Source organism: Orcinus orca, chromosome 11, assembly GCF_937001465.1.
Source record: "Orcinus orca chromosome 11, mOrcOrc1.1, whole genome shotgun sequence".
Taxonomy (NCBI): Eukaryota; Metazoa; Chordata; class Mammalia; order Artiodactyla; family Delphinidae; genus Orcinus; species Orcinus orca.
Window position 1 is genome coordinate 49,728,207 of NC_064569.1, and position 26,407 is coordinate 49,754,613.

Genomic DNA, 26,407 nt, shown 5'->3' on the forward strand with positions numbered 1-26,407 from the left:
ATTGAGGTATAGTTGATTTATAATATTATATTAGTTTCAGGTATACAACATAGTGATTAAAAATTTTTATGATTATACTCCATTTAAAGTTATTATAAAATATTGGCTCTACTCCCTGTGCTTTACAATATTTCCTTGTAGCTTGTTTATTTTATACATAGTAGTTTATACCTCTTAATCTCCTATTCCTATATTGTCCTTTCCCACTTCCATCTCCCCTCTAGTTTGTTCTGTATGAGTCTCTTTCTCTGTTGTTGTATTCATTTGTTTGACTCATCTTAGATTCTGCATATAAATGATAACATACAGTATTTGTCTGTCTTTGTCTGACTTATTTCACTAAGCATAATACCTTCCAGGTTCATCCATGTTGTTGAAAAAGGCAAATTTTCATTCTTCTTTATGGCTGAGTAGTATTCCATCGTGTGTGTGTGTGTGCGTGTGTGTGTACGTGTATATATAGAGAGATATAGACAGATATATATATAATACATACAATCTATTTATTTACCTATCTAGCTACCACATCTTCTTTATCCATTCATCTGTTGATGGGCACTTAGGTAACTCTATATCCTGGCTATTGTAAATAGTGCTGCTATGAACATTGGGGTGCATGTGTCTTTTCAAATTAGTGTTTTCATTTTTTCCAAATATATATCTAGGAGTGGAATTTCTGGATCATATGGTAGTTCTATTATTAGTTTTTTGAGGAACCTCCATACTGTTTTCCACATTGACTGCACCAATTTTTTCAAATTATTAATGTTAGCATAAGATTGCTCCCTCAAATTCTGAAATCAGTCAGAGACACTTGACAGAAGAGGAGATATTTTCATTAAATCCATTCTACTAGAAAAGGAGTTTCTGAAATAATTGTTTTTTTAATTCTGAAAAAGTATGTGTTGCATATCTATGTGTTTAAAATAAAATCTATGAATAAATTGATATTTTCTCCTTTGCTTTTTAGTGGAATATTTCAGATTATTTTTTCCAAAGAGGAGAAACTATTGAAAAAGAATTAAATAACGAAGAAGCAGCACAGCAAAAGCAGGCAGAAGAAAAAGGAGTGGTTTTAAATCGGCCGTTCCACCCTGCACCACCGTTTGATTGTTTGTGGTTGTGTCTTTATGCAAAATTGGGTGAACTATGTGTGGACCCCCGTCCTGCTGTCAGGAAGAGTGCAGGGCAAACTCTATTTTCGACAATTGGTGCACATGGAACTTTATTACAGCCCTCAACGTGGCACACTGTTATTTGGAAGGTACTGTAAAATAGCTTCAGTTATCAGTTCTTAATTGAGACATGCTTATATACTTTTTCAATTAAACTTGTTCCTATTAATTTAAAAAAAATTTTTTAAATTTTTAGTTTTTTTATTGAACTCTAGTTGATTTAAAATGTGTTAGTTTCACTTTCACTGAATGTGATTCAGTTATACATTTATATTCTTTTTCTTCCTATTAATTTTTAAAGAAGAGTTTCCGTCTGTGCATTTGGCAAAACAGAAAATGTTAGCTTTGTCGTATTTTTAATTGCACCTGACATAGATCAGATTAAATACTAAAAGCCTCATCTTTTTATCTCTTTATCTCCTTTGCACTTCCCTTTCTCCTCGTTTTCCCCTGTGGTAATAGAACTAGTAGTTGCTAAACCACTACCTATAATTCAAATATAATATAGTCAAATGAAAATTTTCACCAGTAGTGAAATTTACTTGCAGGCTCACCAAACAAAAACCACCTCCAATTTGTAAATTCCATGTTCGTTCATTAAATATGCAGTTTCATTTTTTTAATTTTTCAATTTTATCTTCTTTTTAAAATGTTCTTACAGGGTCAACAGCTTGTTAGTGAGCATCCCCTCTTTGCTAAAAGCTCTCTGTTTTTTGTTTAATCTGTTCCATTTTAATAAAATTCTATTTATAATCCTTCCATTGCTTTTGTGAATTTTTGAAATCAGCAAGTTTGATGGTAGGCAAAATGGTAAACCTTCATTGTATTTAACAGTGTTTTCAGTTTAATAAAAAGACCCCAGAATGTCTTCTTAAAAAATTAATATGTTCCCTAATAAAAATAATTAAAAGCCCTGCTCCCCACTCCTATGTCTTCTGTTTTTTTTTCGTTTTTTTTTTTTTTTTAACTAGCTGCACCACGCGGCATGAGGGATGTCAGGGATCTAACCCGGGCCCCCTGCATTGGAAGAGTAGTCTTAACCACTGGACCACCAGGGAAGTCCTCTCTTGTGTCTTCTGTTTCAACTCTATCCCCTGGCTTCTCAGTTCACAAACATGCTGCAGAGTCCTTTACTGTTTTAAAAAACAAACTGATATTTTCTCTGATTTTTGTTTTCTTTTCAGACAGCTTCATTGTTAATCTTGCTGCCTAAATCTCAATAACTTTTTTTCTTTCTCAATTCCCCTGCATTCCCTTACCCCCTTGTAATTTGATATCCAGATTATTCTACTTCAGAGTATCTTAAACCTTAGCATGTAACAGAATCTCCTAGAGGACTTAATAAAGAACAAATTGCTTGAGCCACTGTCCCCAACCCCCTAGAGTTTCTGATTTCTTTCAAACCCTGGCGCAAGGACTGAGAATTTGCATGTCTGTGAAGCTCCTGGGTGATGCTGATGGTTCTGAGACCATATTTTTAGAACCACACAAATTGTTCATAGGCTCTACAAGTAGTCTTCTAATTGCCAAGTCTCTTGCCCCATGCTCAATCCTTATCCTGCTCATTTTTTGTAGCATTTAATACTGCTGATTATTTTTTCCTTGAAATTTCTCTTCCTTTGGCTTGTGTTCCACAGCATGCGTGTGCTTCTCTACTCAATTTTTATTTTATTTTTTGGGCTCCTATTACTTCCTCTGATTCTACATTTTAAATGTAAACATTCCCCAAATCCCAACCGCTTCCTGCTTGATTTTTTTCAAGCACCTTCATCCAGTCCTGAAGTTTCAGCAGTAACCTCTGTCCAGATGTCACTCATAGTTACATATTTGCCTGGATCCCTCTCCTTAGCTTCATTCCCTTCTTGTATGTTACCCCCTAGATGCTCCATTGGCACCTCAGCTCAGTAAGTCTTAGACAATAGTCTATCCAATTTATTTTAATTTTTCATATTCCATGACCTTAAGGATAAACTTAATATAAGGATACCTCAGTTGGTCAGTTTCGTCTAATATATGGGGATTGATCAGAATGTCAGGTGTAATTCTTTGTAACAATGCCTAATTTTCTATGCTGTTACTTAAGCTGTGTTATCAATACTTTTTATATGCATTGTTATAAATATTTAGGTTCTCTTTCATCTACTGGACCGAGTTCGAGAGTCTTCTACCACTGCAGACAAAGAAAAGATTGAGTCCGGAGGTGGCAATATTCTCATTCATCATTCAAGGGACACAGCAGAGAAGCAATGGGCTGAGACATGGGTTTTAACATTGGCCGGAGTAGCAAGAATCTTCAACACTAGAAGATATTTACTGCAACCTTTAGGTAGATACACTTTTTTTTTTTCTGAGGATACAAGTAATTAATGTTAAAGGAAATTTGGAAAATACAGGAGATCCTTTAAAGTTCATATACAATGCTACTTTCCAAGAAGAATCCATCTTAACTGCCAGTCTTTGTGTTATGTGTGGTGTGTGCACGAGCATGCACGTTTTCATTCATTTCACTGAAAAAGTATGTAGTGTGCACCTACTGCGGGTGAGTCTCTAGGGATACAATGTCCTTGCTATATCATGGGTATGAGGGAAGAGCTATAATTACATAAATAAATACAAAATTGCTACAATGATCAGTGCTAAAAAGTAGCTTATAATAGATTGTGTGCTTATAATAGATATTTGACCAGGCCAGTGAGGTATGTATAGGCTTCCCTGAGAAACCAGTATTTTATCTGAGTAGTAGTTCATCAGGCAAGGGCAGGAGGAACTGGGAAGAGCCTTACAGGCAGAGAGAATGTGTAAAAGAGATGGGAGAAGATTGAGGAGATGGGGATGGTGGGGACCCCGGCATGTTTGAAGGTCTGGAATGAAGAGAACACAGAAAAGTGTAATTCCACATGAGGTTGTAGAGGTAGAGAGAGGCCAGAGCATGGAACACTTTGTAGGTTATGTTCAAAAGTTAAGACTTTATTCTAAGAGCACTGGCAGGTTTTAATCCATGATGTGGTGTGATCAGATATGCAGTTCAGAAATATCACTTCAGATGGTATGTGTGGAATGGAATGGCCACAAAGAAGAATGGTAGGATACTGTTAGACTGGTGAGGAAGCTTGGTTGTGTAGATCAATGCCTCGCAACCAGGGCCAATTTTGCCCAACCTACTCCCTCCCCCCACAGGATATTTGACAATGTCTGGAGACAGTTTTGGTTGTCACAACTGGGGAAGGACATGCACTACTGGCTTCTGGGGGGAGTAGCAGCCAGGGATGCTGCTACACATCTTACAATGCACAGGATAGCCCCTACAACGAAGAGTTATCCAACCCAAAATGTCAGTAGTATTGAGATTGAGAAACTCTGGTGTAGATTATAATAACTTCCTTCAATTCTGGTGGTAGGGCTGGGAGTGGTTGAGAAAAGTGAACAGAAGTACTTTTGTACATAATTGTGAACAAGTACATATTATTTTTTTAATTTATTATTTTATGGTTGGCTTTCCCCCCCATTACGTTAAAGCATAAGCATATTTACTCTTTTCTTGGGCATTTTTGTGTGGTGTTCATCATGTACACTTTAGGGCTCTCTCTATTTTATATATACATATACATATATATATATAATGTACATACGTATACATTTTAAATCTTAGTTTTTTGTTTTCATGTAAAATTTACATATAATGAAATGTGCCAATCTTAACTGTATGTTTGCTGAGTTTTGACAAATAAGCATCGTTTTTAATACCTCTGTGATAGTTACTTTATCTTAAAAGCTAAGAACTAATAGATTTAGATTTTTTAAAATGAAGACATGATGCAGTTCATGTAGCTTTGATGATTTTTTATAATTTGAACACTAGGAAATGGTTTTTATTATTTTAGAATAAGGTGGTGTCAGGGTGATGCTCATAGAATGGTTCAGAAGTGTTCCTTCCTCTGCAGTTTTTTTTGAGTAGTTTGAGAAGGATAGGTGTTAACTCTTCTCTAAATGTTTGGTAGAATTCACCTATGAAGCCATCTGGTCCTGGATGTTTGTTCATTGGAGTTTTTAAATTACTGATTCAATTTCATAACCAATAATTGTTCATATTTTCTGTTTCTTCCTGGTTCAGTCTTGGGAGATTCTTTCAAAGAATTTGTCCATTTCTTCTAGGTTGTCCATTTTATTGGTGTATAGTTGTTCATAGAAGTCTCTTATGATTCTTTGTATTTCTGTGGTGTCAGTTGTAACTTCTTCTTTTTCATTTCTGATTTTATTGATTTGGGCCCTCTCCCTTTTTTTCTTGATGAGTCTGGCTGAAGGTTTGTCAATTTGGTTTATCTTTTCAAAGAAGCAGCTTTTAGTTTCATTGATCTTTTCTATTGTTGTTTTAGTCTCTATTTCATTTATTTCTGCTCTGATCTTTATGATTTCTCTCCTTCTACTAACTTTGGGTTTTGTTCTTTTTTCTCTAGTTCCCTTAGGTGTAAAGTTAGGTTGTTCATTTGAGATTTTTCTTATTTCCTGAAGTAAGCTCGTATGGCTATAAACTTTCCTATTAGAACTGCTTTTGCTGGCGTCCCAAAGGTTTTGGATCATTGTGTTTTCATTTTCATTTGTCTCTAGGTATTTTTTGATTTCCTCTTTGATTTCTTCAGTGATCCATTGGCTGTTTAGTAGCATATTGTTTAGCCTCCACATGTTTGTGGTTTTTTGCAGTTTTTTTCTTGTAGTTGAAAATTTTGCCATTTGCAGCAACATGGGTAGACTTGCAGGGCATTATGCTAAGTGAAGTAAGTCAGACAGAGAAAGACAAATACTGATATGATATCACTTCTATGTAGAATCTAAAAAATAAAACAAACTAGTGAATATAACAAAAAAGAAGCAGACTCACAGATACAGAGAACAAACTAGTGGTTACCAGTGGGGACAGGGGGCAAGTGGGGCAATACAGGGGTGGAGGACTGGGAGCTGCAAACTATTGGGTATAAGATAGGCTGCAAGGATGTATTTTACAACACTGGAATATAGCCAGTATTTTGTAATAATTGTAAATAGAGTGTAACCTTTAAAAATTGTATAAAAATTTTTTAAAATATTCTTAAATAATGCGGTTAATATTTTTAACATAACCATGTGCAATATATAATTATACCTAGTCTTTTAGAAAGAAGACTTCTTCCTAGACATAGAATATATTAATGAAAGAATTGCTGGGTTTTTTCCTAACTATGGCATAGAATATTCTAAATCTGAGACTTGGTCACCATTCTGGTGGGGAAATGTAATGTTTCATCTGACTTTTGGACTGGAATGGCAACAAGCAGAAGTATTTTGTTTTGTTGTTTTGATAGTTTTTAGACAAAAATTTTTTAAACTCTTTGAACAGTTTACTGAAAAGTCTGTTTTTTATTGTATGTAAATTATACTTCAATTTTTTTTAAAAAAAAAGTATGGAGAGGAAGAGGCATATAACTGGGCAAGTGTTATCATTTATCCTGTAAAGGCAGAGCAATACTTACTGTTTTATACCAGACTTAGTTCCAGCTTTCCAATTAACTGAATGCTTCCTCAGTCATATATGGGTTTATCCCTTCTTGAAAAAACATCTAGTCTTTGATAGCTTTTGTGAAGTGAAATTCTTTAAACCTCGATTATCTCTATTTCATAGCCTACTTATGTTATCCTTTGCAGAATGTCAGTTCCTCTGATTTTTGCATTATTTAAATACAAATAGGTGGGTAATAATCCATGCTACTAACAAAGCCATTGGGCTAGATGTCTGTAGGAACAAGATCATTTTTTGCTGGGCTTCATAGGAACAAACCACACTGGGCCATAGAGAGTTTCATTATAAACGTGCTTAGTTGGTCACAGGAGTAGAGCAAGAGATTGAATTGATTAGTGGAAACAACAGCTACCATTCAGCCCATGCTCTGCTGATGGTAGATCAGTCGACTCGGTTTTACATGGGAGAAATAAATTTAGACTCATTGTAAAAGGACAGTCTAATCTTTATGGTGCATTTTCTCCTGGCAACTCACTGATGGGGGAAAAATGTTTAAGAAAATTCCACAACTGTAAAATTATTTAAATATGAAAACCAAAGTGTAAAGTTAAGATTTTTATGGAGTATGATTTACAGTTTATTTTAAACATTTAGACAGATAAAAAAACGTGTATCATTCTGTTATAACTTTTCCAATATGCTTAAGAATGGGAACATCTTACTTAATCATTAATAAAGGTAGATGGATAGACTGAAGATGTTACTGAAAAGTTTTTGTTTTCACCCTCTTAAGTTTTTATTCTGTTCTCCTTAGGCAGAAGTACTAGAATAGAAACATGTATACATACATTTACAGAGTTTTATTTTTAAGACCAAAACCTTGTTTGATATACTCATTATCCTCTTCTTGATGCTGTATGTTCCTGTAGCTGACAAAAATTTTTTACTGGGTTTTTGGGTTGTAATGATTTTAATTCACATTGTTAGTACCTTAGCGTATTTTTTCTAGTTCTATAGGAATTTAAGCAGAAAAATAAAGCAAATAAACTTTAAAGTGTCTAATAGTAAGAGAAAATTTGATCTCTTTTATGGTGATAAATTTTTTTTTCCCTCTTCCTAATATAGGAGATTTTTCAAGAGCATGGGATGTTCTTCTTGACCATATACAATCAGCAGCACTCAGCAAAAACAATGAAGTATCTCTGGCTGCGCTGAAAAGCTTCCAGGAAATTTTACAGATTGTGACCCCTGTCAGAGACTCAGATAAGCCTGAGACACCACCTGCAGTTAATGTCCCTGTGCCTGTCCTTTTAGGGTCCATATCAGGCCCTGGCCTGAACAGGCCATTTGTAAGAACAGATTCCATTGGAGAAAGACTTGGAAGATATAGCAGCTCTGAGCCACCCGTAGTTACTGATGAGCTTGAAGATTTGAATCTCTGGTGGGCTGCATGGAATACCTGGTATAGAGTTGGATCTGAAAGCACTAAGCCTCCTATTACTTTTGATAAACTAACTTTCATTCCCAGCCAGCCTTTTCTTACAGCTTTAATTCAAATATTTCCAGCTCTTTACCAACACATAAAAACTGGTTTCAACATGGATGATTTGCAAAAGTTGGGAGTCATACTACACAGTGCCGTTTCAGTCCCAATAAGTTCAGATGCATCCCCTTTCATTCTTCCATCTTACACTGAAGCAGTTTTGACAAGTTTACAGGAAGCTGTACTTACAGCTCTAGATGTTCTCCAAAAGGTAATAGAATTTTAGTGGCTATCTAAGCAATATTGAATATGGTTCTCTGGAACTTTTTTTTACTTCGCTATATATTTTTTGGGATAAATTCTGGATCATCAAGATTGTTGTGTGTGTATACTTTGGGATGAATTCAAGATTGTAAAGATCAAAAAAAAAAAGATTGTAAATATCCAGTTATTTTTAAAACTTTTATTTTTCTAATATATTTTAAAAGGTATTTCAGGTTTATTTTGAGAGTCTTTAAGAAACTGCCTGCATTCTCTTGCTTCTGTTCACCAGCTTTTTTTGGTTTGTTCATGTAACTCTTCACAAGAGGATATACTTTTGGAATGACAACTATCTCTATAATTAGAAAATTAATAAGCCATAGGATTATATTTTGGTTTTTTCATCTGTACTTAAATTTAGCTCTGGAATTGTTGGAAGCCTATATTTTTTAAAAAAGAAGTAAGAATAAATTTATAAAGTATTTTTCTCACAGAAATTTTAAAAAGATATATTTTAACCTATGTGTGTTTTGTTCCTGCAAAATATATATGTATATATATATTAAAACAGACCTAAAAATTATTGAGCACATTCCAGTTAGCAAGCAAGACCAGATCAAAATCAAAGAATGTTTTAAACTGTCAAGGTAATTATTAGCACAATTCACAACAACCAAAATGCTAAACAAAAAAAATGCCACCTGAAGAGCCAGCAATCTCAACAAAGTAGCTATGACATTCTAACAAAATTAGAATGGAAGTATTAGATTCTGATTACACATGTGTTATCAGTAGCCATTTGTGTACTGAAGATCATGTTTTCTAATTAAATGATTGCCTTATATGCAACTGGATTGAAGAAAACTTTCAAAGTAAGAATGGTGGTTTCTACTACACCATAATATGCCTTGAATGACTCTGGAGGAAGTCTAGCTGAGCAGTAATTCCTTGATCTCTTTACCCCTAGTTACACTGTGCAGAGAAACAAATTGTGTAGAAACTTAAAATCTAAGAGAATTTGGCATTTTAAAAACTTTATTGTAGGGATATCAGTTTTCCATAATTGAAATCAAAAGAGCTGCTTTTATTTTCAGTGGGGGAAGAAAAGTAGCCTGTCAATAATAACTTTTTGCTCCCTGACTGTGAACATAAGTTGCTTATAGACTGCCTTAGAGGGAATGGAAAAGTTAATATATTAGAGAAAGAGAGCATAGGCCTTGTGAGATACCCATAATCTAGAACTTTCAGATGTTTAATTCAAGCTTTTATATATGTGTAGAGGATAGTAAACAAAAGGAAACAACAAACCCCCAAAACTTTTTTCCATGGAAAAAAGCATATAATTTTATTTAGGAAAAAACTGCTGCTTTCGCAATAAAAAAACAAATAGAATCATTCATCCCAACTACTAGGAATTTGTTCTAAGCTTTGAACTTTTAATGGCTTTGAAAGCAATATATACCTTCGATTGGGAACTTAGGAAGTTTTATTGTTGGAAACTTAGGAAGTTTTATTTATATAAATTGATATCATTTTGCATTACTAATTTTCACTCTAGCCATTGTTTATTACTTATGTGATTATCTAAATGATGTTTCATAATACTTGAATGTGATTCAAATATATAGGGTCTTTAATATTTCCTAACAGAAAACATATTTCATTATTAGTAAAGAGTGTTTTTATTTTTTCTTTCTTTTTCTTTTTCCAAGTAAGGGTGTTTTTATATTTCACCCCAGGTGTCAGAAAATTTTTTCACAAGCAGAATTTACTTGCTTTGGGACTTTATTCATAAACTAATAAGCTATTCTGCAAAACATTTTATTGATTAAAAGCAGTTTTCCTTCCTAAAGGAAAAACTCATTCTAATTTCATGTTTACCCTTACATTGTTTAGGGTTTCAGGGTCATAGTCTTTTCCTTGGTTTTCAGATCACTAGTTCACAACCAAAATGATTTAGTCATGTAGGCCAACTTTTTTTTTTGGCCAAGATACTTTGGCATACATGGGGGACCTGAGAATTTGATTATCTGCTTTCCCTAAGTTCTGAGATCAGGAGACTGCATCTATCTTATTTATTGCCACACGGATTGAATTATTTCAAATGACTTAATAAGAGAAACCTTGAACCATGTGAGAGGTTAGATGTCCAGTTTCTTTTCTTTTTTTCACGTACACAGTTTTCAAGGACTAATAAGATCTGTTGTCCAGATTGCTTATGGATTCTTAGCTTTTGGACTAAAATCTGTTACCAGATTTATATATAGGCTTTTCTGATAAACTTCAGAATACTGAAGAAAGCCAATAATAACTTTTTCTTAGAATGAAGTTTGTTGTAAAAAAAAAAAAAGAAAAAAAGAGTTGGTTCCATATTATGCATTTTAAGATTCCAGAATTCAACTGTAACACTATTAGTTTTTTTTTTTTTTTTTTTAATAAAGGACCACTGAAAATTAAAACATATAGTCCAGGTCATTATTTGTTGCTAAGGTATTTTCAGAAAAATTAGTTTTCTAAGGTCTCCACACAGACTTTTCCCTCCCTCCCTTGCTTTGTCACTGAAAATAAAAGAATTCATTTAGGGTAATTATATCTTTTCCACAGTAATTTCTACTTGTTTACTTGTAAGAGTTAAGACTCAGCAAGGGGTTAATAAAGAAGACCAGTGAAACTATTAGAAGTAGTTAGTAGAGAGAATTTTTTTAGGCTGTATACCTTTCAAGTTCATGATTCACTGTTTCTGAGAAAAGTAACCAAGTAGGGAAAGATGGTATTAGATATCTTTGTTCTACTTTCACATTGTAATTATAGGATAATCTAACATACTAATGGGCAGCACTTTGCTTATCTACTTTGTACCTCAAGATAATTTTATCTAAAACACCAGTTAAAGCTAAATGGCTACCTCTTCTCTGAGGGAAAATAAAACTAGTCTTTTATCTGGCAAGTTAAAAAAGCCATGATTGCATGAAAATATAAATGTTGTGCACATCTTTTTAAAGAAATTCCTTAAAATTTTGAAATGCTTTGAATTTTGATTTTGTATTTTGAGGGTACCTCAAGTGTAGAATGATCATGCTTTTTGTTTTGTAAAGCACAAATATATTTTAGATACTCCGTAACATATCATTAAATATTTTTCCCACAGAGAGAAACGAACACTAAAACAGGAAAATATGAAAGGATGGGAGGAGAAAACACATTTGTCGCTAGAGAAAATAAAAACATAAGATTTATTTTTAAGTATTTTCAATGTATTTGAAGTAATTAAAATCTGCAGTATCAGAATATGTATTCTTTGTTTTATGAAATTATTTGTAGCATTAAGTTTAATTTCTATTAAATTTTTAAATTTTTCTTGTTTTAAATCAAGTCTATATATTTAGATACATTAGACGCTAAATATACTCTGCCCTGTTAAAAATTAATATACTGTATACATTTCTTTTAGAAACAAATTTTTATTCATAACTTATTTTCCCGACTGTAATGAACATGATTATTTGTTAAAGTCTGTGGACCAGGCATGATACAGGAATCAGCTGTCATTTCAATAAGTTAATGCCATCACTTAAGTAGAAGTCAATATCATCTTAGTCAGTGAAGCATTGTAAATGGTCTGATGGGTATATTACTGAACAAATGATCAGATTGTGGAACCTCAGAACTGCCTGGGTTTTCTCTTTAAGTGCTTGCCCTTTGTTTAGTCTGCTGAGTAATAAGCCACACTTTTAATTAAAAAACGTTTTTTAGCTGATTAATACATTTAGCCTACACTTTATTCAATAATAGTTTAAAATAGCTTAAATGTCCTTCAGGGCTTATAAAAAATTGTATAATACTTAACATAAAATAGGACAGCCTTTTCGATTCTTTGGTTAAACAAAAGCATATACAGTAAAGAACTTAATGGAGTTCAGATTATGCATTCTACTATTCATATATTGTTTTTATAGGCCATCTGTATAGGACCGGAAAACATGCAGATAATGTATCCAGCTATATTTGACCAGTTATTGGCATTTGTAGAATTTTCCTGTAAACCTCCACAGTATGGACAGCTAGAAACAAAACACATTGCAAATGCAAAATATAATCAGGTAATTTGCTATAAATTATATTTACTCTGTAAGATTTCATGGCTTATAAATACAGTCAGTTCCACTTAAGATGGACTTTGATTATCCCAGCAAATTTTCATTCACAAATAAACTTTCATATGTATATTAACAGTTTAAGCTGAAAAGAAACACTATTTGGAAGACCTTTTCTGTGTTCCTTTTGTGCGTTTGTTTGTTTATTACTTTCTTTTCCCAAGTGGTTCTCCAGAAAGTTTGGCCTCGCATGTTACTCTTTCTTTGAAGTTCCTTTCTTTGTGTCCTCATCCCGCTCTAAAATGGCTTCTAAATCCCTAAGCCTAATCTTATCTAAAATAGATATCTGCAATACAAAATGAAGAAATCTGTGTGTACTAAATAAGTCTACTACTGGTGTGAAATTTAGTTGGATTTTACATAAAAGATTTTTATAGCCATAGTTGGCAAATTTTAACTTTGTTTTGGCTTAGGGGAAAAGTAAATTTCTGAATGCATGCACATGCTGATTTTGTTCACTCAACATAAAAATTATAATTTTACATGGTCCGAAACGTAGTTTTAATGTGTATTAACTTTTCTCATTCTATTTGTCTTGCAACACAATGGAATCACAATAGATCCAACTATTTGCACCGGTGAGTTAAATTTCCTAAAATTGTCCTAACCTATTGGCAACAAATAAAGTACATCTTTCCCAGTTTTTGATAGAATGCTCTATGTGCTTTTTCTGATAGTTTTAATTTTTGCCTGGCTGAAAATTATTCTTTCATGAAGTACATATCTCTTTGAAAACTTTGCACGTAATATAATCTGGCCTAAAACCAAGGCCTAAACTTTAAGACAAAGAAGCTTTCGCTTTGAAAACAATATGATTTCATTTAATCTCATTTTTATTTTAACTCTGTGAAAATATTACTTTCTAGGCGGAATGGGTAGCCTTGAATTATGTACCATTTGCTGAAAGGTCTTTAGAAGTAGTTGTGGATTTATACCAAAAAACAGCCTGTCACAAAGCAGTGGTGAATGAGAAAGTACTCCAGAATATTATTAAGGTATTTTTTTTTAATTTCCATACTTTCATTTAATAATGTCAGTATTATTGAAATTTCTCTTTAGGTAATAATATATTATCATATATTGAGATAAATGAAAAATATAATTTGTTATTATTTATAGTTACTCTTCTCCAACATTCATGGATATTATTTAGGAAGCCGTTTTTTTTTTTTTTTTTAATTAATTTATTTATTTTTGGCTGTGTTGGGTCTTCCTTTCTGTGTGAGGGCTTTCTCTAGTTGCGGCGAGCAGGGGCCACTCTTCATCGCAGTGTGCGGGCCTCTCACTATCGTGGCCTCTCTTGTTGCGGAGCACAGGCTCCAGACACGCAGGCTCAGTAGTTGTGGCTCACAGGCCCAGTTGCTCCGCAGCATGTGGGATCCTCCCAGACCAGGGCTCGAACCCGTGTCTCCTGCATTGGCAGGCGGATTCTCAACCACTGCACCACCAGGGAAGCCCAGGAAGCCGTTTTTTTTAAAACGAGAAGGTTTTTTTAATGAAAAATATTTTAAAGTAAGAGTGCATTAGATTTTTTATGATTCTTAAATTTTGCCACATAAGACAATAAGCATCCTGTTTCTTAGGACAGGATGTGCTATGATTTTGGGGCAGATGAGCCTGAGAGTGTTTCTTATCTGTAAAAGAAGGGTAATACCAGTACAAATTTCATGTCTTAACCATTAAGAGATTCAATTGAGATATGGCATTTAATGATACTTGCCAAGTAGTGTTGAATGAAAAGTTAGGTTCCCCCTTCCCTCAATAGACAAGGAAATAACTGCCTAGGGAATCTTGGCAAGGATTAACAGAAGTAACATTTGAAGAAGGAGTACCAGCAAAAAGGGAGAAGGAGATGTAGATCAATTAAGCAATATAAAAGATCATGGTATATTTTTAAAGCAGTGTTGAGAAATCCCACTTAGGGAGGTGGCAGGGCCTGGAATAGGTCTGAAAAAGTGGCTATGGGTATTACAAGCCATCATAAGGCATCAGATTTTATTCTTTAACCATTGAAGGTTTGAACATGGAGGAGTGACATGAATCAGTTTGTATTTTTTAAGGAATTAAATAATCAGTTTTCTGTACTCCAGAACACTTCATTGATGCCACTTACTACATTGCATTGTGGTTAATTGGACAAGGCTCTTCCTTAGAAATTGTGAGCTTCGTGACAGCAAGAACTGAATTTTCCAGTTCCGTATACATTTACTGAGTATATACTATGTGCCAATCTCTGTATTAGTTGCTTAAATATTTTAAAAAATAAATGTATAAATCAAATATATTTGCTGTGCTTAATATTCCCTTGACATTGGTAAAATATTAATCTAGTAGTAAACCATACTTTTCATTTATCTAATCTTGAGTTATAACATGTTAATTCAGAGTGGCCAGTGTACAATTTAGTATTCTTTTGTTTGCATATGACACAAATTCAGGCTCTGACTAGCTTTAACAATAAAGGGACAGGCTTAGTTGGAAAATTCAGAGATGGAGGGCTTTAGGATTGGTTGATCCAGTGGTTCAGTACTATCACCAAAAACCAAAATTTTTTTCCCTGTTCTGCTTTCCAAGGGGTTGACTGCATCCTAACCATGTTTCTTCTCATAGTTGTAGGCTAATAAAGGGATTATATGTCAGTAGCAGGTGTGTGTTTATCAGATTCTGCTTAAGTTACTAAAATTAAGTGAATCGGCTTTAGTCCCATGCCCAGTCTTGAATCAGTGATTATGGCCAGAGAAATGGAGTAGATTGATTGGCTTAATAAACTAATCATCTCTTTACCCTAATTTCCAACTGGATGTGGGGAGGGGAAAGAGATAAATAGATTCTGGGTAGGCTAATTATCTGTTAGTGGAGGCCCATTTCATGCTAATATGTAATGGTTCACATGTTCACTGTGTGAGTATTCAGTAATCATTTGTGTGGAGGATGATGAAATCAGGTTTTATGTTCACTGCATAACATTAAAATATGAAAATGTATCTCATCGACTTTTTATCTTTCTCAGACTAGAATTTTTATATAAAAGCTGAATTTTCAGTCTAATGCACATTACCAAATGGTATGCTGAAACTATTTATTGATGGTGCTCTGGGGTAACTCACTGTGATAGTTTCGTCAGTCTAGTCTTCTAGTTGTTGGATAGTACTATGACCAGAGAAATTCATTCTGAACCACTGAATTAGTTCTTTAATGATTAACAGCAACCTGTCTCAGAAGTTGACCAATTAAAAAGTAAGTCTCAATATTTTAGTCACTAGACATAGTTCAGATGCTGTGCTGTGTTCTCAAGGGTTAATGATAAAATAAACCAAGTTCTTGAATTATCAACTTTTCTCAAATATTTGGAAAAGGAAAAAAATACATTAAAATGTTAGTGTAGAGTATAAAATTCAAAGAATTCTAAAGATAAAGTATAAGACTTCAAAGTAATGATACTCTAGGCCATGTTTACCTAACCATTAGTGAAAAAATATAAGCAGTATTGATCTCTCTTGGATGGGAGAAACCCATCAGTCAAATTATTTTCTGCCAGGAGAACTATGGCAGAATGCTCTAATTTTATAACGTCAAGTTGGAGAAGCTGCAAAATTGTAAGTTTCTTACTCTTAACTTTTCAGAAGACATCTCTATTTTTTATGATGCGAAACCGAGGTTCAAAAAGGTTATTATTCAATCCTTATTCAGGGTCATTGTTTATAAAATGGACATAGGACTTAAAAGTATATCTTTCTAGGGAATTCCCTGGCGGTCCAGTGGTTAGGACTCTGCGCTTTCAGTGCTGAGGGTGCGGGTTCTATCCCTGTTCGGGGAGCTAAGATCCCATATGCCTCAGGAAGTGGCCAAAAAAAAAAAGTATATCTTTCTAGGCAGTATGATTTGAGGACCATGTCTGAGAATTGGTCTTTCTAGAAAATAACATCCTATTTAAAATGAAAATACCTATGTTATTATTTTTTGCTCTCAGCTATAGTTTTTTTTTAAGTAATTAAAGCTGTGTGTGTTTGTTTTAATTAGTACTTATCTTAAACTGTCTTTATTTTCACAGACTCTTAGGGTTCCTCTCAGTTTGAAGTATTCCTGCCCTTCTGAAAGCACATGGAAACTAGCAGTATCTTCTCTCCTCAAAGTTCTTTCTATTGGGCTACCTGTTGCCCGGCAGCATGCTTCTTCTGGAAAATTTGACAGTATGTGGCCAGAACTAGCCAACACTTTTGAAGACTTTCTCTTTACTAAAAGGTCAGCTTATTCATTTTTACAGTTAAGACAGTCTTTCAAGAAGTACACATTATACCTGTAATTGCTCTAAAAACAGTATTTCTCATTATTCATTAACAAAGTAATTGACTCTTAAGATTACTAGATTGTATACAAAGAAGAAGTGGATTAGGCATTTATCCACTGGGTACATTATCTGTGAGCAGTGGAGATTTTTGCTCTTTACAGTGTTTTGGTTGTAAGACAGGGGTCTATATATGAGGTCACGTGAATGCATCATAATTAAGGAGCCATGGTTTTAACTCGATGAAGTCAAGAAGGTCCATTTTAAAAATCTGATGCCCATTTAGCATTACAAGAGAAAAACAACTTCCGAAAATGAGTTTTTTTAAGAATAAATAAGATCATTGGTAATAACGAACAGCTCTTTAAGATGTTTAAGTTTTGCAAAGAAGAATGTAATTTTCATTGTATACATTCCAACTGAGGGTGTATCTTAAGGATGCTATTTTGACCCCTCACTGAATGAGAATAGGGTAATTAGAATACGGAATTTTTTGAATGAGGAGTCTGCTGCAGTCTCTCTAGAGCTGTACTATCTAATACAGCAGTCAGTAGCTACAATTAACTTAAATTTTTCATTAACTAAGTCACATTAATAACTCAGTTCTTCATTCTCACTAGCCACGTTTCAACATTGCCATGTGTGGCTAGTGGTTGCTCTAGTGGGTACTGCAGATCATTGAACATTCCCATCATCACAGGAAATTCTGTTTGGCAGCACTAATCTCAAATGTGCCATTTTACTAAAGATGGGCTTAACCAGTAATAGCTGTGATAGGTAGGTAGTCTTCAGTACTCCTACAATCTAATTTTCCTTTGTGCTATAGTGGTGAAATTCTATGACAACAAAAGTTTTTCTATTTTTTTTTATCCATTAATCTTTTTTTTTTTTTTTTTTTGCGGTATGCGGGCCTCTCACTGTTGTGGCCTCTCCCGTTGCGGAGCACAGGCTCCGGATGCACAGGCTCAGTGGCCATGGCTCATAGGCCCAGCTGCTCCGCAGCATGTGGGATCTTCCCGGACCGGGGCACGAACCTGTGTCCCCTGCATCGGCAGGCAGACTCTGAACCACTGCGCCACCGGGGAAGCCCCATTAATCATTCTTTAAAACTGTAGAAGGATGAATGTCTCATGCTCTGCTATTTAATCATTAAAAATTGTTAGTTTGAAACCATTTAAATTATAAATTTCATATACTTGAAGAAAAACCTACATTGGCATATTGATAATGATCAGATGAGTCTACACAGAATGATTTAACTGAAGAGTTTCTATCTTTCTAATGTGGTTTAGTTATTAAGTAAAGAAAAGTTGTAGAGTGCAGAAGGTTAACTTACATTTTTCTCTGTAAAGGCTTATCTCATATTTCAGAATTGGAAGTAATGACATGTGATCGTAATTTCTGTTTCCATAACTGGTCAGACTTTGTTTTGCTTTCTTATATATTTCTCAACTCTAGAAATCTTATTAATACCAATGCAAGCATATTCTTTGTATTGAATATATGCAGGAAAATGATAGTGACTCACAAAGCATATCTAAGCAAATTCTGTTTTCATTTTTAAAATAACCCTGGGTATTTGAGTTCCTTTGTGGACCCTGTTGCCTATGTCGCTACGTTAATTTGTATGAAGCAAACAGATTTAGAAATTTAAACTTTTCTTTTTCTTTCTCAATTATCTGTCTGTATATGCATGTTGCCCTATTAATAAGTTGAATGAGCTTAGATCAGTTTTTTTGAAATGAGTAAAACTTCTTTAAGAATTTCTTTTCCTATGACTGAGTCTTTCCACCGTCTTTCTTATTCTCAAGTTTCTTATTGAACATTCTTCATTTTCCAAGCTTTGTTCTTATTTTATTAAATTCAGTTTCTTAAGTACTTTCTTTGTGTACAGGAAAGTAGGTAGAGAAACAAAGGCCTAATAATAGGTAATTAACATTTTATGTAATTTTTGTATTCATGCAGTTGTAGTATAATTTCATTACAGTATTTTGCCTGTTGGAGGCCCTACTTACATTAAAGTTTTGAGTATATTGAGTATGTTGAAAAATCACACAGTTTAAGAAACAGTTAACATAGAGGATAAGAGCATTGACTCAGGAGCCAGATTACCTGGATTCAAATCCCAACTGTACAACTTTGTAACTGTGATATTTTGTACAAGTTATTTATGTTTCAGTGACTCATTTTCCTCATCTGCTAAATAGGAATAGTAATGCTACCTAACTCATAGGGTTATTGTGAGGATTAAATCATTTAAATGAATGCTTAAAATAGTTCCTGGAATGTAAGTGCTTCTATTAAAATGCTTGCTCCTACTATTATCCTCATAATCATTATTTCTTTCACTTAAGAGAAACTGACATTATCCATATCCTTTACCGTGAAACAGCTATATTTTAAACTAAAAACTTAAAGACCAAAACTTTAAATAACTGGGACTAGGAAATTTACCCCTAAATTTGGGTTTTTTTTAAATGGCTAGAAAAAAAATAAAGGTACTAAATTCTGGTACTAAGTAACACAGAATCAGTGTCTAAGTTGTGGTTATTCTAGTTACACATTTAAGCCTTCTACTACATGAAGTAATAGAAAGATACCCTGTATTGAGAGTCAGGAGACCTGTGGCCTACTGTTGACTCTGCCACCTACTTTCTGTTCACCTTGAACTGGTCATTTCCTCTCAGTTGGCATCATTGTCCTTAATTGTAAGACTAAATTAACTGATTTGACTAGTTGTAAAAGTCCACAATTATTTTATGTATTTTGACTTAATGTTTTAATCATTGTTTTTAATTGAATAGTTTACATTGATAAAGCCAATTTAGTTTTTATTTCATAGTCCAAAAATACCTTAAGGCTCAAAGTGAAAGCTTTTATTAGTTAGTTGATGATAAAAATGCAGTGCTCACTAAGAGAACTTAAAAACCATGCACACTTTCACAGTTTCATGAGAAGATTTTGCCTTTGTTTTTGTTTTCCAAATAATTGATTACTTTGGAAAATCACAAACTGTTAGATTTTAAATTTTATTTTATGGCACATATACACAATGTTCTATAATTGAAATCTATCAGTAGTAGTATTTGAACAGTAGGAAGAGTGTTTGGAATAGCATGACTTAGGTTTTTAGATAATATGAATATTTGAGTATCTTTTATATTGGAACATTTATAAGTTTTTTAACCTAATTACTGATACTCAAAGACTGTGTGAATAACCATACCTTTCTCTGTGATGTTTCCCAACTGTTTATGGTCTGCAAGCTGCTTTCATACAGTAACAGCAACAGTACAGTAACAAAGAAAACAAATAAAACCAAAATCAACTAGAAGAAACAAGAGGCTTTGGACATCACTGAGGACTATCATAAGTGAATGAATTGTTTAAATGAGTGAAAGAAAAACAATTAAAAATGAGCAACATAAGGACTGTAACCTGGTGGACACTTAAAGTCTGTTAGGAATTCATTCAGCCACCCTTTGAGTACCAAAACATGGTACTTGTCCTCTAGAAGACACGTGGGCTAGTGGGAATTGATACAATTAATAGTCTGTTGACCTTCAGTTAAAAATCACTAAGTACTACCCAAAAGAATTGAAATGAAACGTGTTCACACAAAAACTTGTACAGTAATGTTTGTAGCAGCATTATAACAGCCAAAAAATGAAAACAATCCAAATGTTCAACTGATGAATGGATAAATTAAATGTGATATGTACATCCAAACAGTGGAATATTCAGCCATAAAAAGGAATGAAATACTGATGCATGTTACAACATAGATGAATCTTGAAATTATTATGCTAAGTGAAAGAACCCAGACACAAAAGGCCACATATTATATGGTCTCATTTATGTGATATATCCAGAATAGGCAAATCAGTAGAGATAGAAAATAGATTAATGGTTATCAGAGTTGGGAGGAGGGTAGAATGGGGAGTGACTACTAATGGATACAGAGTTTCTTTTGGAGGTGATGAAAATGTTCTAGAAGTAAAAGAGGTGACCATTGCACAACTTTGTGAACATACTAAAAAGCTGAATTGTGCAATTTAAAAGGGTGAATTTTATGGTGTATGAATTATATCTCAAAAAATAATTTTAATGTACCATTCAGAGAGAACTGATGAAAAATACACATAATACTTTATCAGTTTGAAGCCTCTTTTCTTTCATGAAAAAAATTTTTTTTAATTACTAACTACTGTACTCCTCAAGCTTAGAGACTATACGGATCTTATATGGCCCATTTGTACCTGCAGTATTGACTATGTCCCTTTATAATTGATAGGTAAATTCTGTTAATCATCTGTGTTTTTAAAAGCTCGACCAATGTTTTTTGATATGCTCACAGTATCTAGAAAGGATACTAACTATAAATTAAAATAAATAAACATTAGTGTGAGTTCTGAGATCAGAAGATTCAACCTGTGCACAATTGAATAAATTCCTGATTTTATTGATCATTAGGATTAGGAGGAGTGAACCTTTCAGCTTTGTATGCTACTCTCTTCCCTCATTATAAGATATTTTAAAACTACAGTTCAGGGGCTTCCCTGGTGGCTCACTGGTTAAGAATCTGCCTGCCAATGCAGAGGACACAGGTTTGAGCCCTGGTCCAGGAAGATTCCACAGGCCACGGAGCAACTAAGCCTGTGCGCCACAGCTACTGAGCCTGCGCTCTAGAGCCTGTGAGCCACAACTACTGAAGCTCGTGCACCTAGAGCCTGTGCTCCGCAACAAGAGAAGCCACTGAAATGAGAAGCCCTCGCACTGCAATGAAGAGTAGCCCCACCCCCGCCACAACTAGAGAAAGCCCACGTGCAGCAACAAAGACCCAGTGCAGCCAAAAATGAACAAATAAATAAATGAAATCTATTTAAAAAATTGGAAGTCTCAAAAAAAAAAATAAGGTTCAGGGTTTCTGATATGTGATCCCAATAATATTAATACTGTATGTTCCTGATAAGCTTTTTTTTATTAGTACAATAGTTAGCCAGTTGGTATTTGTCTGTGTGTGTATTTTAATACCTGTGGTTAGATAAACCAAATAATACCAAATAGAGCAAAAATAGCTCTAGATACAAAACTCTATACTGTACCTCTAAATCTAAATATGATAATACTGTTTTTACATTTATAACTTTTATAAAAGAAAAGAACTTAGGCTCAAATATCATATAAATCTAGGTTCAAATTGTGGCCTTGTCATTTATTTACGATGTGTTCTTGGTCATATTACTAGCCATTCGAACCTTCAGTTTCCTCTTCTGTCAATTACATGATAATACATGTGGTTACTGTGGAACATAGGAGATAATGTAAATAAAGCTCATAATACAGTGGCTGGCTCTCTAATTTTTGCTGTCATTATTATTGTTATAATCATTACCATCCTATTCTCAGCTGTTTTTAAGTGCTTAATATTTCATTGTTTCATAAGTTTAATAGAACTATACTGCTCATTCTTATTCAGAGCCACAGGGTCTAGAATTAGCTTTGGTTCCCTCGGAACTGTTGATTTATTCTGATCTTGTTGGAACACTGTTCTGTTTTAGAAAGTCTGAATCAGTCCACTTCTTTCCAGATGTTCTCTATCTTTTACTGTAAAGATATTTAGTATATTGTATTTATTACAAATTAATGCGCAGTGGGCTGTTGCTGAATGAATAATTCAGCATCTTGACCAAGGCTCTTTTAACTTTCTCTGAAATTACTGGCAATATAAGTGAATTCAGTTTTTGTCACAGTGGTAATTTTTGCTGTAACTCCAGATGATAGTATCTTTACTTTTCTTCGTTTTTCATTCATGGTATTAAAAGAAGTTTTGTTCTACAGGTTTTATTTAGTTCAAGATTGGACTAATTATTTTTGTAGCTAGAATTTCATGTTTGTAATTAGCTTAGTCATTTATACTAATTAATTAAAAATACTGTTCTTTTAAATAACTGATAATGTTCTAACTTGGGTGAGAAAATATATTTTTTTGATACTCGAATTCTGTTTATTTTCTGTTTGTATTTTAAGGAGATATTTTACCTTTAAAAATCAAGTCTTTTATTTATTTTTCTTTTAGCATACCTCCAGATAACCTCTCTATTCAAGAATTTCAAAGAAATGAAAGTATTGATGTTGAGGTGAGGAAGCTATTTAAAACATTTTCCTGTGACCATTTATGAAAACCAAATAGTAGAAATGTTGAAACTGTAAAATTGCTAAAAAAAAAAAAAAAAAAAGTAAAGTGATAGGTTGAGCTTGAACCTAAAAGCATTAAAACACAAAGGTTAAAGTTTAATTTTTAAAGCACTGACATTTAAAAAATTAATTTCTTATATTTGTTAGCTTTGTGCTGTGTGCGTGTTGTCCAGATACTTAGCTGTGTCCATTTAATAATTTTAAAAAACAGTTGGTTTAGTAAAATAAATCCATCAGTCCGTGAGCATGTATTTGAGAGCATACTTTATAGTTTGACAAATCAGATATTTGTATTTAAATTAATCAATAAGTTGCTCAGATTTTTTATTTTTAACCAGACGTAGAAGCAAATAATGAATGTTTTTTTAAAGAATATATTTTGCTGATTATAACTGGAATTTAAAGAAGTAGTTTTTGGTTATGGATTTTTTTTGTTGGGGGGGGTTATTTTTTCCCTTTAAGTGGGACAAGGGAACTTTTAAATAAAGCAAATCAAATAAATTACATAGAAAGCATAGGCATCCTATCGATATATAGATGCAAAATATTGCCTTTTGTCCCATTGCTATGTTAACTCTTGAAAACTCTCCTCAAACTTTTCTTCTTTCTCTTCAAAAGGCAAAATAACATTGTATGTTAGAAATAAACTATTTAACAAAAATGAATATAACTTCTTAATGGCGCATTTTTATGGTTCTAAAAGGAGATTTAAATCATGTTCTTAACCTGTTTTATTCTAACATGGATACATTTCATATGCTGATTTTTTTCTCCAGAGCGCTCTTTGCATTTATCATGTTGCAGATCAAAATTTATTGAAGTTTTTGTATAGTAAACAGTTTATAGTATTGACTATTTTGTAATAAAGTTATTTACTAAGACAGATGAGGGAAACAGACTTATTATCCTGCATATTAACATTAAAATGGTTGTATACTTCTATTAAGAAAGATTCTTTAACTGATTTTCTTTTAAAATAAAATTTAAATTTTACTCTAGAAATTATCATTTGAGGTAGTCTCTTTCAAGAAAAAAAAATACCTTTGAATTTGCATCTTTTGTTTTAGGTAGTTCAGATTATCAGCACTGAGATACTACCTTATGCCAATTTTATTCCTAAGGAATTTGTTGGTCAGATAATGACTATGCTTAATAAGGGATCAATACATTCTCAGTCATCTTCATTTACAGGTATGTTATTTCAATATTTATTTTTTTTAATGTTAATAAGTATTGAAGCACTTTTGAAGAAGCTGACTTCTACTAGAAATGTTTACTCCTACAATTGTGGTAAATGTAAACAGGAGAATGGTTAAGAATGTGATATAGAATATTAAGCTTTATGAGGGGAAAACGTGGTAAACATTCTGTGATGAATTAAATTGCAAAGCACTTATGGAATCCACCTAAATCATTGCAGGCTGACATAAATCACCAGTTTTGTGAAGTCATGGATTATTGGGAGGTAATGAATGTGTATTCTGCCACTTAGTAGTTGGTTAAGTGTGGTTTGTTTTTTTGTTTTGCGGTATGTGGGCCTCTCACTGCTGTGGCCTCTCCTGTTGCGGAGCACAGGCTCCAGACGCGCAGGCCCAGCAGCCATGGCTCTCGTGCCCAGCCGCTCCGCGGCATGTGGGATCTTCCCGGACCGGGACACGAATCCGCGTTCCCTGCATCGGCAGGCGGACTCTCAACCACTGCGCCACCAGGGAAGCCCCCTAAGTGTCAGTTTTGTCATCTGTAAAATAAAGATATTAATACCAACCTCTCAGGACTATAATTGCAGAGCTAGTTCATTAAAAAAAAAAATCCTTAACATTTGTTAGAACTAAGATTTAGTGAATGACCACAACGTGCAGGGTATTATGCTAGAATATTAATCTCATCCCTCACAACATTTCTGTGAGGATAGGTTCTACTGTATTACAGAGGGGAAATGGGTTTAGAAAAGGTTGAAAATAATTGCCCACAGTCTTAAGGCTGGAGACCAAAGTTCATCCTTAAAAAGAACCACATGCTTCTTTTGATGTACCATATTGGGAGATGAGATGTAAGTTGGTTTTTGCTATTATTTCTTTTTTTTAAACCTATGCTCAAGTGTTAAATGTAATTGTGGCACCATAATGTGATTTTTTTGGTGAGATAATTAAAAAGTTCTAAATTTGTGCCATGCATATCCTTAGTCCCCAGAATTTACTGGAGCTGTGACTAAATTCTACTAAACTGTGGTAAACACTTTAAAGAGCATTTCTATGTACAGTTTGACCACTAGATACTGCTTACTTCACAAACTGGTTCTTTTTCCTAGCCCAGACAGTTTTTAAAATTAATCTGGTAAAGTACAGGTTTGAAAACATTAGCACCTCAGAGAAAAAATTTTGAAGTCCATTTATCTTAATTTAGTCAACATTTTATTAAGAATATTTAAAAATTATAGATAAATTTTTTATAAAATACATTTTAAGAACCATGTTTATAATTATATGTAAATATTCTAAGCTAAATAAGGATTACCAAGTTACCATGTATACTTTTCTAGCAGTTTTCTGATGATACCTCTTGCCATTTATAATATTAAATGTACCAAGATAAAGAAGGTACATGTATGTTTTTCCAGTGACTTGACCATTGGACACAAATTTCTCAGCTTTAACTTGGACTTTTCTTTAAACATATACATACAGAGTCTTTCCTGCTAATAAACAAGACCAAGCTATAAACACAGAGGTTCCAGTGATTATTTTTGGTCCCCTGCTCTTAAGTATGATTTGACAGCCACAGCTCACAGGCGTTTGAGGAAATCTTCCAACACAAAAGAGAAAGACCAAAACAAATGAAGACAGGGTGAAAGAAACTGGTAGGAAAGAGATAAAATGCAGAGCCATAGAAAACATTTATTTAAAAAAATATATAATTAGGATGCTTAAGGAGATAAAAGATTTTACATTCATGAAACAAGAAAAATGATATTAAAATGGAACAATCAGAACACGAAAGAGCTCAAAGAAGCTAAAAATATGATAGCTGAAATATGTTCAATGGAGGGTTGGAAGAAAACATTAAGAAAATATAACCCAGAAGTAGAGCAAAGACAAACAAGTGGACAGTATGAGAAGAAAGAAATAAAATGGATCCGAGGGATCTAACATCTGACAATAGGTCTTCCAGAAAGAGAGAATAGAGAAAAGCTAGGAGAGGAAATTATCAAAGAAACAAACTGAAGATACAAATCTGCAGATTAAAAGCGGTCTCTCAGTACCCAGAATAGTGAAAGAAAAAAGACTCACAATAAGATAAGTCATCATGAAATACCAGAATAATAGAAATAAAGAGAAGATGCTAAAAGATTGCAAAAAGAAA

The 26,407-nt window shown here is 33.5% G+C and overlaps 1 protein-coding gene across 3 annotated transcripts in view; it reads left to right on the top strand.

The window, feature by feature from the left end:
- The window catches only part of MON2 (MON2 homolog, regulator of endosome-to-Golgi trafficking), a 121,119-nt gene that overhangs the window by 75,948 nt on the left and 18,764 nt on the right, over positions 1 to 26,407 (top strand). For 2 of the 3 annotated variants that reach the window (XM_012535478.3, XM_049693959.1), the window contains 8 exons: positions 971 to 1,264; positions 3,303 to 3,501; positions 7,792 to 8,420; positions 12,367 to 12,510; positions 13,431 to 13,559; positions 16,616 to 16,806; positions 22,929 to 22,989; positions 24,115 to 24,238. In XM_012535478.3, the coding sequence (XP_012390932.1) occupies positions 971 to 1,264; positions 3,303 to 3,501; positions 7,792 to 8,420; positions 12,367 to 12,510; positions 13,431 to 13,559; positions 16,616 to 16,806; positions 22,929 to 22,989; positions 24,115 to 24,238 (1,771 nt within the window). Of the gene's footprint in view, positions 1 to 970; positions 1,265 to 3,302; positions 3,502 to 7,791; positions 8,421 to 12,366; positions 12,511 to 13,124; positions 13,143 to 13,430; positions 13,560 to 16,615; positions 16,807 to 22,928; positions 22,990 to 24,114; positions 24,239 to 26,407 lie in introns of all 3 variants that reach the window. The other variant, XM_004276583.3, reaches the window with a different exon arrangement.